Consider the following 14670-nt stretch of genomic DNA (forward strand, 5'->3'; position numbering starts at 1 on the left):
TGGTGAAGGCGAACACAAATCGCAAGAGGCCTCAGTGGGCAGCTTCTTTGTGTGTATGCCAGCAGATCGATCACAATCATGGCATAGAAGCGGCATGCCATCCTCACTTCCCAAAAGTTCATCGCTCTCTCTTTTGACTATCATACACCGGTAAAACTCCCGAGCAAGTGGAGTTGGCACACGGAGTGGCGATCGGGACCATGCCTCTTGAAATTCGGAGAAGGAAGGGAAGCGTCGCGGTGTTTCGGTATTGACTATTACTGGTACTACATCTTCTTCAGCATCTTCGTCGACATCTTCTTCGACATCTTCGACCTTGACTTTGACTGGAGTTTGAGATGGCGATCTCACACGGGAAGTCTGGCGTCGTGGTATCTCAAGACTGGCTGCAAGTGGAGCACCATCTTCAGTCTTGATGCGGATTGGTATACGTGAGGGTGTTCCTTGGTGTTGCATTGTGCCGCTCCTTAACTCCGGTCTCTAGATTGAGTGCTCGCGACTTTCCTGACAATATTAGAGATTCGGAGAACGGAATGTGGCGTATGATACAAATTCCAGACCACGAAGGCTTGATGGATCAGTGAGGATACAATTTTCTGTATGCGCGCCTGAATAGTGACCGAGCGGCGATAAAGCTTAAGGAGTGCTTTAGTTGCAGCTGGCTTCGTAAGGTTGAGAAGCCTCTGGGGGTTTTTTGTTCATCTACTGGACATGGTGTGTACGTGCACGAATGATACACGGTACTGAGTGGAGTCGTGTGTTCAGAGTCCAATCAAGTCTTTGTAGATTTGAGAACATGTCATCTCTCGGTATTGCGCACCCCGATATGGTTGATTGATCAACTCTGGCTAAAATTATAGACACGTGAACAGTGTGATAAAGACGCTGTGACAGCGCGAAAGACGGGGGTTTAACGTGGTCGCGAACCTGCTTTCACTACACATAGTACGATACAGTTACCCATCAACCAGCCATTGACACTGACAGTGATCTGCGCGCACCTCTTGTCGTTGCTCTCGATCTCCGGTACGTTTTGTGGATCGTGACATGGAGGCTGCAAGATTACCCTGAGAGTCTTCTAGGCGCAACGCTATCTCTTCTGAGAGTGGAGCCAGGGTGCCGTCCGATCCCATAGTCACCTTCTGACAATAAGGCGTCTTGCCACCTGGCGCCCATTCTTCAAATAATCTCACGGAGTAAGGGAAGTCCGAAAGTCCTGCAGTCTTAGTTTTGGCGGTATCCGGTGCAGTGCTTGTCACTCTAGTGACGTATATGTAACCTTCAAGCAGGGTCTCGTTGAAGACGCACTGCCACAGGTTACTCCCAGGCTGGAACGGATCACCCAGCGCCGAAGGATGGGCTTGTAACTGCCCATCGACGGGGAACTCATCCTCGGCGAGCAACACGACTTTGTCGTAGGTAGTTCGAAAATGATAGGTAGACCCATCTTCGTTCCTAGCACCTGCAACCACTGACAATTCCAAGGGCGGGATGTTTGGTATGCCCTCGCCGTGACGAACGCTGGTGTCGTTGGATGGTGACCCTACCGCTATCATAGTTGAAGTTTCGTTGCCTGCCGGGGCAGGGAGTACACTGAGTTGAAAGGTTGAGTTGGATGCGCACTTCCATGGATTCAACTGATTGTCGCTTGCTAGGCATGCCGAATCCTGTTGTTGTGGAAGTTGAATCGGTAGCGCAAAAATACCACGGCGAATACCGCTGGTGTAGTTGTCACTTGGAGAGCCGTCACTCGCAGTGTATACAGCAGCGCTTCGATCCCTATAGGTACGTCGTTAGCGGCATCCTAAAACTGGGCATTGGAGTAGTTACCTGATAGGAGATTGATCTTTTATAGCTAAAAGACTCAACCCAATCGTAAGAAGCATCATGAATTGTATCGCCAACAGGGCCAAAATGCGTTGCTGTCGAGACATTCGATGCCACATGCATCTTGGAAGATTGGGCAGAGGCTTTTCATGCGCATCAATCGCGTTACATGACGGCACAAAAACCTCTTTCTCATTTTGATCTGGGCTGAGTATGGGGGCGGAAAGAATGTTGCTCCTCTCGAACGGAACAATCTCAATTCCATCCTCGATCTTTTTGAGAAGGCATGTTCCAGAGTTAACTCCAGGTGTGTCTGTGGACTGAGAGCTATCGTAATTAGATGGAAAAGTTGTATAGATACTCGGAAGTGGTTGAATACTGTTGATAGACCGGTGAGGCAGCCGCATGAATGCAACCAAGATATTTTGGGTTGATATTAATAGAGAGTATCCACGTTGTCGGACCAGCCAGACACTCAGAATAGTAAAAAGCGAATGGTGGAACAAAGAGCGGACGAAAATAACAACTTATACATACCCAGATTTCAGCTCGACATAGAACATATAAAGCTTCGTCCCTAGACCATCAAGCTGTTGAGCCCAATGTGCCGAGCTTGCATATCGCTTTGACTACGCCGTACTCATACCAAAGGTCGACATCCAATCGCAGGTCTATTACATCCAAGGATGATTGGTTGCCGGTGCATCCTTGCTATAAAATTAAGGATGGATTGAGTAAAGAGGCTGAAAGTGTATTCGACGTCGATTTTGGGTATTGGCTCTGCGCTCCCCATAAGGGCTGTAGGTGGGCCGTGCAATAGCCGCCCATACTCACGTCGGTCGTTAAAACGGCTATCACGTCTGTAAAGTCAAGCTCTAGTCCGAATACGAACGGCTGCCGCGATAAAGCGGAATCATGAAAAGTTGAATGGCTTCTGCGCAATCTGCAAGCATGGTGCCTGCCGACAAGTTTGCATTTAAAGCATCGTCAGTATGTTCCGCGCGATGATGGTCCGTTCCAATACAAACCCTACGCGTGGAATCCCGGCCTGTATGCTCGCTTGAACAAGCAGCAGGAAGCGTTGTACTGCGCGTTTGTGTGTGTGACCACGCGCGAGGGCGTGTGTGTATGTGACGGGTAGCCGCTGCCCAGACGTGACGTAGGTCGCGTCGAGGGCCCCAAACAGAGCTACGTTATCAACCTGCATCTGTTTCGCTCTCTTGCGATATGGCGCTAAGTTTGAATAATTGCAACGCGAACTTGAGCTTGTAGTTTGTCGGCTTCTGTCATGGAATGCAAAGTACGGGGACGCGTTCTGGTAAATTATGTGGGTGGTTGGGTTAGCGCTCCCGAGCGGGCAGGATCGACCCGAAGCGCGACAGGACCCGGCCATCGTCCTCATGAGCATCCAATGACATCCTATGTGTCCACTCTCCAGCTTTCTTGAGTGAGGAAGAAAACATGGTCAAATTACGCGACTGCGTTGCCTTCCCTGAGACGCAACAACTCCAGCCCTGCTTTTATCAGAAGTTGTTCAAACCCCAGAGTGGACGCGGAACCCGTCAGGTTTCGTAAAAATTGCCCTGTTTCGAAACAAGAAACAATGCACCAGCGTCATCTCACCATTGTTTCGAAGACAGGCAATCTTCAGGATTTTATACTAGATTGTGCATGTCTATGGCTTTGATACAGCTGACGTACATGGTAACCCTGGCGTCAATCGATGAGATTCTAAACATGCCAAGCTGAACAGTTAGGAGTCTAGGCATCAAAATGTCCACATGCTTGCTGACGATACCATGCTTTCTGCTAATATTAGGACATATGAGAGAAGTAGCTTGCCTGAAGCGTCCAAGGCTGTGCGGCAACTAAGCTTGAGTGGTGCTGATCTCATCAATCAGCCCCGAATGTGTGCCACCATGACGGGAGAAAAGGCTCAGCCCCAGATGTGAAGCGTATAACACCTGACGATGAACCGTGGGGAAACGTGTTTGTCGTTCACTCTCGATCGGTATACCAAATTATAACAAACAATTCGACAAGTATGGGCATATTCCAACGATCTTCTCGCGCAGCGCCCACATCTCAGGCATCGGTGGCTAGACAACATGGTATCCATTGGCCACTTTTCGCTTCCAGCGCCTTGCTCTGCGCTCTTTCAATCGTCATTTTCAGTTTGGTCAGTTCCATGGTAGCATGGCTGCTGGACCAGAAGCATCATGTGCACACATATCAAGTGGACTGGCCTGGAAATCCCACCCAAATCAATGTTGAGCCTAAGAATCTGTGGACCGACCAAGGGCATGAAAGCAACGGCCTAGCAGTGTATGGATTCTTCTTGGGCATCTTTGGCATGTTGACGGCATGGAGGATGAGGAAGGCTGGCCAGGTATGTCGAATGAAACTCTTCCCACCTACTCGGACAGCATGCTGATCGTTGTAAGCAGGCCTCAAGAAGCCTTACCGCTCTCACCACCTTGCTGCTGATCGGTACCATTTTCAGCCTATCAGCCTTCATCTTCGTCTTCGTAGTCACATACCAGACGACTGGCCAGCGGATTCGCGAGCCCATCGCCATCAACGCAGCCGGCCTCAACTACCCGGCTGAGAAATGGACACCTGAGACGTGGTTCAGGGCTATCCTCGATCTTCCCCTAGCCCATGGAGCGCAACACGCTCAAATCAAAAGCAGGGTTAGAAACATGGAAGCGTGGCGGTGGATTTTGCTTCCCCTTCTACTTGTGTATATAACCGCATCGTACATTGTAGTAACGACTTGGTTACGGCAGCGAAGGAGTACGACAGTACGGGCAAGCTCTGCTGGTTCTGTGGAGAAGACAGGAGCTCGATGAATAGGTACATGGGTTGATTGCACATGGCGGTGTCACACTCCAATTTTAGCGAGTTAGCAAGGCAGGTGCGAACCTCGGCGCGTGACAAAAAAGTCCCCCACCAAGCTTCAACTCGCTTCAACACACACGAACACAACTGCACCTACACCTACACCTTCACATACGCGCGCCCTCTCCTTCTCTCTCTGACAAGAGGCTTCGCCATGGGCTGGCTCACCTACCTCGCCATGCCCGCCGTGCTTGTCATAGCCATGCGCCTGCTCTCGCTCGTGCTGCCCGCGAAGCCCGCCCAGCTGGTGTCGTACTACGCCTTCGCAATAAGCTCCTTTACACTCATGTTGAGCTGCGCCCTGTACGGCACACTTGTGGCTATACCTCTACGCATGGTGGGCTATGGTGGACTCATTCAATGGACGGTTGCGCGAGCGTTCAAGTGGTGCATGTGGTTGGGCACTGGCGTGACGTTTCGAGTGACCGGGAGCATGAAGAAAGAGGGAGGTCTTAGTGGAGAAGACGCCCTCAAGGACCGTCCAGCAGTATTCGTGGGCAATCATCAGACGTGGGTTTCCAAGGCTCTCTTGCCAGGCCAAGCCTCGACCGCGGTGCTGACATTTTTTATAGCGAACTCGATGTCCTCATGCTCGGCTGCATGTTCCCAAAATACACCTCCGTGACGGCCAAGAAGTCGCTCAAGTTTGTGCCTCTACTGGGCTGGTTCATGGCGCTCTCCAAAACCGTCTTTATCGACCGCGCAAACCGCACCTCGTCTCGCGCTGCATTCGACACGGCTGCTCACACGATGAAAACAACACGCCAGAACGTCTTCATCTTCCCTGAAGGCACGCGATCATATGCCTCAAAACCTGATCTCCTACCCTTCAAGAAGGGCGCGTTCCATCTTGCAGTACAAGCACAAGTTCCCATTGTGCCCGTCGTTTGTGGTAACTACTACCACGTTCTGGACGTCAAGGGCAAGAGATTCTCCCCAGGTGTGGTGGATGTTACCGTCTTACCGCCAATACAAACGAAGGGTTTGACGGCAGAGCACGTAGATGGCCTGGTCAAAAAGACAAGAGATGCCATGATGGACGAGCTGATTCGATTGAGTCACGTCTCAGGTGTGGGAAATGGCGAGCCGCTCCCGAGATCCAGTGGAGTCGATGGACAGGAACGTAGTGAGCTAAGGAAACGGAATTAGCATTTGCACACTTGGCGCAAACGGCGTTAGGTGATGCTTGATATACACATTGATATCCCAAAGACGATGACGTCGGACTGAGTGACACGTACATAATCTTATTTTGAGTAAACGAAAAGCGATTCTAGTCCAACATAATGCGACAGCATGTTTTCCAGAAGCTCGTTGCCTCATCTCGTTAGCATGATGACTTGAAATCTGGCAAGTCACACCAATACAAAAACGTTTATATTCTCAAAGTTGCACAGGTAATGCACTGGAACAGTCGCCAAGTTTTTCGTTACACCAGTAGTTTTGTAGCACGACGAAAATCTCTAGGACGGACCGCGTATGTAAGATATAACTAAATGGATACGAGCTTCATGGAAGTGCAGAAGGGTTGAAGCTCGGCAAACTTTCCCCGCATACAGGAATGCTCGGAGTGAGCTACCCCACGGCTACCCCTCCTATTACCCAATGAGGCATTCCGTTCTGGCTAGACGCGTGAATGTAGGACATCGTGTACTTGCATATTAGCACATATAAATATGCTCTGGCGGCCACTCGACTATTGCCCTGTTGTGGTCATCCATCTGAGCAAAGTCAAGAGCAAGATTCGAGAAAGCCATGGCAGCAAGACAACCGGGTTTAGTCAATGAGACAAGAGTCGGACAGGCGTTCAGTGTCAAAGGACAAAGTGCTATAATCACAGGAGCTGGTTCAGGTATTAACTTTTCTTTTGCAGCTCTGCTTCTCAGCCATGGCTGCTCTGTCCTCATAGCCGATCTTTCACTTCGACCCGAAGCGGAGAAGTTGGTTCAAGAATACAGTACCAAAGAACAGGATAAACCACGAGCTGTCTTTCAGAAAACCGATGTGACGGACTGGCCGCAGTTGAAGCGCATGTTTGAGGTCGGCGTCCAAGAGTTCGGAAAGATCGATATCGTGTGTCCAGGGGCAGGCGTCTACGAACCCCATTGGAGTAACTTCTGGCATCCTCCAGGCGTTGCCGGCAGCGCAAGTAGAGACCAGGTCGACGGAGGACGATATGCAAGTATCGACATCAATATTACCCACCCGATCCGTACGACGCAGCTCGCCATCTCACACTTTCTTAACCCACCTCCCGGCGTAGAGAAAGTGAGTGCGCAAAATCCAAAGAGAGTCGTCATCATCTCCAGCATTGCCGGCCAAAATCCCAATTTGCATGCGCCCATCTACACGGCCGCTAAGCACGCCATGAACGGCTTTGTACGCTCCTTAGGAACGCTCGAGGCAGAAATGGGACTTCGCGTCAACGGCGTGGCACCTGGCGTCATCAAAACACCCCTGTGGACCGAACATCCAGAAAAAATGACGTTCATCGATGAGACCAAGGACGCGTGGGCAACGCCCGAGGAAGTGGCCGAAGCCATGTTGCGATTGTTAGAAGAAACTGAGCTGGGCGGAGGCAAGATCCTTGAGGTAGGCGCGAAGCAGACGAGGCTAGTAGAGGCATTCTTACGTATTCACTGACCGTGTTGAATTGTGTATGTATGCTAACAGCTGGTGATATAGAATGATCCGGGACCGAGTGGAGCAGGGCATACAGTTAGCAATCTTCAGGAGCAGTATAGCGAGGTGTATGGGTGGCTGCAGCAAGATGGATGGGGTGGGGGGATTGGCAAGTCGAAGTTGTAATGTTCGACTGTTATCGTAGTATGAAGAAATTGCCTCATCCACAGTATGCTACCAAGACCATCGTGATAGGTCCAACATGGCTCGAGCGCGGAAGTCAGAAGAAGAGGATCGTTTTCTCCGGATCGGACTTTTGGCCGAACCTGCCCTGGAGGCATTCGCGGGAATTTGCAGCCCGCGGCTAAAAACATACGATACAGTGAATGCCTTTGCTCCGGTGTGCTGTAGAGTGTTGGCTAGAACTCGCGACAAACAAGCTTCTTCGTAATGATGAATTGCACGTGGATGGCTCGGACGACAGTGCTCCGATGCGCCAAAATTTCCGTCGCTAGTGGTTACCAGATACGGTGAGAGGGCTGACTGAGCGAGCGCCTTCTGCCGTGATTGCCACTTGGTGACCCAGTGTGACGCTGTTTTTCCATGGAGGGGCCCGGAAGGATGAGGGGCGCTACGTATGAAAGAGCCCCACCGCTGCAGCTGTCCCAACAGACACTTTTGCTCTCCAACCTCATACCACTTCATAAGACACTCACATCACCTGTAACATCAAGTGCACACATAGACACTTGCATTCCACTTCACATTCCCCATCTACACACATATACCCACCCACAATGCCTAGCTCCCTCGACCAACTCAAGGCCTCTGGCACCGTAAGTATTCTCACAGTCGCAACACCAAGTACGCGGAAGAATTATATCTAACCAATTCGCCCTACAGACCGTCGTCGCCGACTCTGGTGACTTCGCTACCATCAAGAAGTACCAGCCCCAGGATGCGACCACCAACCCCTCGTTGATTCTCGCCGCGTCTAAGAAGCCCGAGTACGAGAAGCTCATCGACGCGGCCGTCGCATACGGCAAGAAGAACGGCACAGACCTCGAGAACCAGGTCGACACCACACTTGACAACCTGCTGGTACAGTTTGGCAAGGAGATCCTCCAGATTGTCCCCGGCAAGGTCTCAACAGAAGTCGATGCGCGCTTCTCTTTCTCCACAGAGCAGTCCGTAAACAAGGCGCTGCACATCATCGATCTCTACAAGGAGATTGGCATCGACAAGGAGCGCGTCCTCATCAAGCTCGCATCCACATGGGAGGGTATCAAGGCTGCTGAGATCCTGCAGTCCAAGCACGGCATCAACTGCAACTTGACCCTCATGTTCTCACAAGTCCAGGCCATCGCCGCCGCCGAGGCCGGTGCCTACCTCATCTCTCCCTTCGTTGGCCGTATTCTTGACTGGTACAAGGCCGCACACAAGAAGGAGTACAAGAAGGAGGAGGACCCCGGTGTCAAGTCCGTCGTGCAAATCTTCAACTACTACAAGAAGCACGGCTACAAGACCATTGTCATGGGCGCATCTTTCCGTAGCGTCGGTGAGGTCACCGAGCTGGCTGGTTGCGACTACCTGACCATTGCTGTAAGTTTCGCCGATAAACTGTTCTCTTACACATTTGACTAACGGACCCAGCCCAACCTACTTGAGGAGCTTTACAACTCACAAGACGACGTCCCCAAGAAGCTCGTCGCCGAGGATGCCAGCAAGCTCGACCTTGAGAAGAAGACCTACATCAACGACGAGGCTGAGTTCCGCTTCTACTTCAACGAGGACCAGATGGCCGTCGAGAAGCTCCGTGAGGGTATCTCAAAATTCGCTGCTGATGCCATCACCCTCAAGGACATCCTCCGCAAGAAGATCCAGGCCGCATAAATTGCTTAGTCCGATAACGGCCGTGTAATGAGCATCTGAAGACTCTTAAGGCTTTCGTAAATAGATAGTAAAATTGATATCAGATGTAAAATGACAAACTGGCCCCTGTGAAACCATGAGTGTAAACATTACTCAAGATTACACGTGAATGTATGCGGAACCACGTCAAGTCGTGGGCATGGTAGGTATTAATCATTCGTCGGTTCTGGCCCGGCATTAGTGGAGTTGCGTCACTACATTTGGACAGCCCCGCATTCGGCTTTCAAAGCTCACCGAGAGACAGCTGTCTGATAGCTTCTCTCTTCCTCTCCATCAACGCCTACACAATCACAATCCCAAAACACACATCAATACCATCAATACAAATCACATAACCGTCAAAATGGTCAAAGCTGGTACGTCCATGTTCAGTAGCTTCACAAGCTTTCCCCATTGCGGCATGGTGGGGTCGTCGGGGTGCGTAAGATTGAGCAGATTACCTCGACGACGCGGTACTCAGCGGTATCAAAACGCTGCAAAGAGGTCAATTGGACAGCTTTGGAGCCGTTATGAGGACCCTGCTGTCATTCCCGCAGCGTGGACCATTCTTGGGTCTTCCGGGGGTCTCCAATCAGCTCTCCTTACGCGAGACACCTTGATGGCCTTCTACTACGTGCTCAGACATACCTACGTTACAGAAGCTTAAAAACAACGTTATACTAACGCAAGATTACAGTCGCCGTCCTCCGTGGAGACTCCAACATCAAGGGTACCGTCACCTTTGAGCAGGCTGACGAGTCCTCCAACACCACCATCTCATGGAACATCACCGGCCACGACGCCAACGCTGAGCGTGGCATGCACGTCCACGCCTTTGGCGACAACACAAACGGCTGCACATCCGCCGGTCCCCACTTCAACCCCCACAACAAGACACACGGTGCCCCCGAGGACGAGGAGCGCCACGTCGGTGACTTGGGCAACTTCAAGACTGATGGTCAGGGCAATGCGCAGGGAAGTGTCACAGACAAGTTGATCAAGTTGATCGGCTCCGAGAGCGTCATTGGCCGTACCATTGTCGTCCACGCTGGAACTGATGACCTCGGCAAGGGCGGACACGAGGAGTCGAAGAAGACTGGTAACGCTGGCGCTCGTCCCGCTTGCGGTGTTATTGGCATCTCCAACTAGATGTGTCATTAAAAAAAATCTAGCGAGCGAGTAGTCTTAGTATAGCCAAATCAATCTATCTATGCCTCTCACAACATATATACAGTACACATGTGGTAGTCGTGCTGTTAACATATGAGATTTCATTTATTTGTTGCCTATTTAGACTGGCTATTCGCCCTGACCACAATCATGTCCCCGCAGCTGCATCAACTCGCTTTGTTGGAGATGACCGAATCTCATGTGATTGAGCGCAGCTAGCAGCATACGTGGGCAATTGCAGTGAGGGTAGGAATGTTGATAAGAGTGTTGTACCAATGTTCAGACACTAGAGCGATAGAGAACAAGACCAGAGCCAAACTCCACGCCAATGCAGAAGGGTATCGATGCTTACAGTCGAGAGGGAATGCGCGCCCCCGAGCGCCCACAGTCGCATGTTACGGTAGAGCTCAGAGCTTTCTTCTGTAGGCTCGAAGGAACTCCCGGCAATCACGGTAACGATTCTTCTTGAGTTCCAGTAGCTGTTGGCGTATCCGTTGTTTGTCGAGTTCCAGCTCGCGGCGAACTCTTTCTGGTTCATAAAGTTCCTGCTTTTGGTGAACTCTTCTTTGTTCGGCTTCCCGCTCTCGACGAACGCTCTCATTCCGTATATACTGGGAACAGAATTCTTTCCCATAACAGTGGAGTCCGACATGCAGAAGAAGTGGACTACTGTAGTGATCAAGGTCAGTACGAAATTAGAGGTATGCAAATACCACTTAGCGAAATATTAGAAAGAGGTATAAGCCACCGCCCCCGTCCTAGCGAGCACTAGAACAGAACAGGGGGAGCGGGAAAGTTATTACATGTTGACGACACGAGTATCGTCCTTGAGAAATTCACGGCGAAACCTCGCAATTTCCGCGGCAATACCGTTGGGATCCTTGATGTTTCTCTGGCGGAGGTCTTTGAGCACGCCACGGAGACCGTCATTCCAGCGTTGCTTCTCCTCGGACGTCTTACCGGGGTTGGCGGTTCCGAGCTGAACAAGCAGTCTGTCACCTATTGAAGATACAAGTTAGTATTTGCGCATATGTACAGTCGTGAAAACTGTAGTAGTAAAAGAAAAATGAAACTCTGAAACAAAGGAAAAAACTCCTCTACAACGCACCAGTAATGGCAACCTCCCTGAAGTGCTGATCAGGACATTCAGGGTCGTTGCATACGCCACCAGTTGACTCGTACTGGCAGAGAGGCTTCTCTGGGTTTATCTGATGACTGAAAGTCAAGGATAGGAAGCCACCTTGCACATCTTGAGCATAAGAAGGATGGTAACGGTAAGATTTGAACATCCGTAGCGGGCTCTCGTACGGAGTGAACTTGGGTGGCTGTGGTTCTTCGATCTCAGCGGGCACAGGCACCTGATCTAGATTAGCTAAGCCTCCCAAATGGTGATTGACATACAGGTTCGCCAGCGACCACCGTCGATGTTACCTCTCGAAGTGGTTGCAGCTCTGGCGCTAGATCGTCGGCCATTTCGGCGTCCTGATGCGACGGGTTCTTTGCTGATATAGTCTCCACGTCGGGCTCTGGAGTAGATTCATCATCTGATTCGCTGTCATCTGAGCTTTCATCAGACGACGACGTAGCGATGTCCATAGCACCATCTTCCGCTTCAGCCTGACCCGTGGGGGCGTCGAGGTGTGTGGGGGCATCATCGCCGCCCTGAACCTCCGGGATATCTTCGTCGACGTCGGGCGGTTCATAGGCTTCTTCCTCTTGTGTACCAGCCGGCGAGGTTGCGAGCGAAAACTCAGGTTTGGTCTGGGCCTCAACTTCCTCTGCCACAGGGGCTTCTGGGACGACGACGGGTTCTTCGGGCTCATATTCCGGTTCGTACTCTTCCTCGTCATCATCTCCCTCACTAACGGACATGTCGACCTCCTCTCCTTCTTCCGATGGCGAGGGCGCGGTGGTGGACTGCTGAATCGCTTGGTCCACAGGAGCGTTGGCATTGGCCTGCACTACCTCATTCGCTGTGGCTGGAACAACATGGACATTGGCTGGCAAATCTTGCGGTTCAGTGCGGTTCTGAGATGCTTCCGAGTAGATGTCGTCTTGTTGAGACGACACCTGCAATGCACCAGCTGGCTGAAGAGTGACGTCTTGCTGCGAGATCTTCTCTGAGACTTGGGTGTGACCCAGATTATCTGGTCCAGTTAAGACATCAGGCTCCGCTGAATTCTGTCCAAGTCCAGGAAAGGTGTTCCGAGGAAGATTCCAAGCTGGAGGAGAGTTGTCGAATGTGGCCTGTACCACGGGACGGGTTTGTTGGAGTGATTCGTTAGAGTCTGAAGACTGTTCGCCCTCAATTTCATCTTTCTTGGCACGTAGTTGTGCATGAGACATGCCCTCGGTGTCAACACCAAGGTCCTCCAGCTCTTTGCTCAGCTGCTCCTTGTCCCTTGCGATCTTCTCGTTCTGCGCCGTCAGCTGTTCCAGCTCTTTGGTCAGTTGAGCCATCCTACTCGCGTTGCTTGCAATCTCGGCATCCAATGTAGGCAGCCTGGATTGGATCTCCGCTCGGCGGATTCGGCGTGAGTTGTTGCCATCGTGCGAACGTGTCGGTAATGATGTGGAAGTCTGAAGAGATGAACCTGGCGTCGACGGTTTTTGGCTCGAGGATGGTGATGCAACAGTGGTAGTAGCTGCTGCCAACCTATCTCGCTCTCGCTTTTCAGCAAGTTTCCTCTTGAGTGTCTCTCGCATGGCCACCAGCTGCTTCTCCTTATCTACCAACTCCTTCTCACGCATAACCGTATTGGGGGTCTGCGAACCAGACGTACCAACAGTGGCGTTTGATGGGGTCGCAGGTGGCGCACCAGAAGGAAAGTTGGGGAGATTTCCAACAGTCTGGCGCGAATTCTGGCTGGCTTGGAGAGAAGGTTGATCGTCGTCGATATCCATGTCGCTACCGTTGGACTCGTCTTCGCTGACATCTATTATCATTGAATCATCTTCTTGATCAGCGTGTGGAGACTGGCCTAGAGGCCGTGTGTGAGGAGTGACAGCGGGTGGGAAGGAGGACTGTGGTTGAGATGCGGCTGGTGCAGGTGTATTAGACGTCGAAGATGCGTTCATGAAGAGACCCGGGATGGCAGAGAATGATGGCACGTAGGCGGTACTTGTAGGTGTTTGCGACCCTGGGGTAACTGGCGCAACTGGCGCAACCGACGGCTTCTGTCTCGCCTTGATCGCTTCCAAGCGCTGCTTAATCAACTCGGTATTACGGGCTCTCTGTTCGTCTGTCACAGGCGGTTTAGAAGTAGGTGGGGTCGCAGGCTGGGATGTCTTGGTAGCCGGCGCGGGAGTAGTGGTTTTGGCGGTGGCCTGTTTCGCAGCCTTTGCGGCCTGAAGGCGTGCTATGTAATCTTGACGGCCTACTGGCGACGCGGCAGACTTGGGGGTGTCTTGCGTAACAGGCGTTAGTGGCTGCACAGCAGGAGCCTTGGAAACAGCACCATTGCTCTTAGGTGGCAGAATGGGCGCAGGTTCCGACGGCAGGTTTGCGCTCTGGTACAGGCCTCTCAGCAGCTCGGGATCAAGCTGTTCGTGAGCTAGGGCGCGATAGGTGACATTGTTGCTATGCAAGAGCTTGATGAAGTGTTTGGCCGCGTCGCGATCCTGCTGTAGCTTGTCCATGATGGTGGGTGGACTGTCGCCTCCGCCCTCACTCAACTCGCCATCTTCGCGATCGCTATCCATGACCTCTTGTATGCGCTCTGGGGGTGGAGGTAGTGAGGGCGGCGGAGGCAGCGAAGATGGCGGAGGGAAGTGAGATGGGGGGAAAGCCATGTTGGGGAATGGCGGCGGCGGCGGAAGGTTGGGAGCACCTGGCGGGAAAGAGCCATTCTGGAACAGGGCCCAGAGGGCAGGATCGGGAGGAGGGAAGGCGGGGAACGGAGGCTGTTGGCCATTTGGCGCATACGGGGCGAGGTTTATGCCCGGGAGCTGTTGCATCGGCGGGGGATGCGCGTAGTTGTTCGCCATGACGCGCGATGGAGAAAGTGGGTGGTTCACGAGATAATATCGCGAATCGCGACAGAGCTGCCCGGGCTAATGCAAGCGGCACGTGATAGCGCACCGCAGCCAATCACGTCATGTGTGGCTGTTGCTAGGGGCCGCGGGCGGCTGTCATTGTTTACGTGCAGCGAGTCTGTACCAGGAAACCATCCATAGGGTTTCTTTTGCACCTGCCTGCACCCGCGTCCCCGCATACCACTGTACATACAATGTCAATAG

General features: G+C 52.0%; 7 protein-coding genes across 7 annotated transcripts; 5 read left to right on the top strand and 2 right to left on the bottom strand.

Annotated features, from left to right (window-relative positions):
• Positions 1-956: 956 nt before the first annotated feature.
• Positions 957-1889, bottom strand: J4E82_004924 (uncharacterized protein; the record flags this gene model as incomplete). The annotated part of the gene is made up of 2 exons (XM_051731196.1): positions 957-1779; positions 1831-1889. 2 exons carry the CDS (start codon positions 1887-1889, stop codon positions 957-959), a joined length of 882 nt encoding a protein of 293 aa, XP_051589131.1.
• A 1982-nt stretch (positions 1890-3871) lies between these two features.
• On the top strand, positions 3872-4679 carry J4E82_004925 (uncharacterized protein; the record flags this gene model as incomplete). The annotated part of the gene is made up of 2 exons (XM_051731197.1): positions 3872-4216; positions 4275-4679. 2 exons carry the CDS (start codon positions 3872-3874, stop codon positions 4677-4679), a joined length of 750 nt encoding a protein of 249 aa, XP_051589132.1.
• A 203-nt stretch (positions 4680-4882) lies between these two features.
• J4E82_004926 (uncharacterized protein) lies at positions 4883-5877 on the top strand (the record flags this gene model as incomplete). Its single annotated transcript, XM_051731198.1, has 2 exons — positions 4883-5238; positions 5301-5877. The coding sequence occupies 2 exons, from the start codon at positions 4883-4885 to the stop codon at positions 5875-5877; spliced, it is 933 nt and encodes a 310-aa protein (XP_051589133.1).
• A 412-nt stretch (positions 5878-6289) lies between these two features.
• Positions 6290-7536, top strand: J4E82_004927 (uncharacterized protein; the record flags this gene model as incomplete). Its single annotated transcript, XM_051731199.1, has 3 exons — positions 6290-6298; positions 6460-7320; positions 7414-7536. 3 exons carry the CDS (start codon positions 6290-6292, stop codon positions 7534-7536), a joined length of 993 nt encoding a protein of 330 aa, XP_051589134.1.
• Positions 7537-8147: 611 nt separating this feature from the next.
• On the top strand, positions 8148-9243 carry J4E82_004928 (uncharacterized protein; the record flags this gene model as incomplete). The annotated part of the gene is made up of 3 exons (XM_051731200.1): positions 8148-8186; positions 8254-8952; positions 9004-9243. The coding sequence occupies 3 exons, from the start codon at positions 8148-8150 to the stop codon at positions 9241-9243; spliced, it is 978 nt and encodes a 325-aa protein (XP_051589135.1).
• A 382-nt stretch (positions 9244-9625) lies between these two features.
• Positions 9626-10410, top strand: J4E82_004929 (uncharacterized protein; the record flags this gene model as incomplete). Its single annotated transcript, XM_051731201.1, has 2 exons — positions 9626-9638; positions 9959-10410. The coding sequence occupies 2 exons, from the start codon at positions 9626-9628 to the stop codon at positions 10408-10410; spliced, it is 465 nt and encodes a 154-aa protein (XP_051589136.1).
• An 820-nt stretch (positions 10411-11230) lies between these two features.
• On the bottom strand, positions 11231-14418 carry J4E82_004930 (uncharacterized protein; the record flags this gene model as incomplete). The annotated part of the gene is made up of 3 exons (XM_051731202.1): positions 11231-11430; positions 11540-11789; positions 11833-14418. The coding sequence occupies 3 exons, from the start codon at positions 14416-14418 to the stop codon at positions 11231-11233; spliced, it is 3036 nt and encodes a 1011-aa protein (XP_051589137.1).
• Positions 14419-14670: the final 252 nt, after the last annotated feature.

This window comes from Alternaria postmessia (genome assembly GCF_024291825.1).
Source record: "Alternaria postmessia strain BMP 2775 chromosome Unknown scaffold_24, whole genome shotgun sequence".
Taxonomy (NCBI): Eukaryota; Fungi; Ascomycota; class Dothideomycetes; order Pleosporales; family Pleosporaceae; genus Alternaria; species Alternaria postmessia.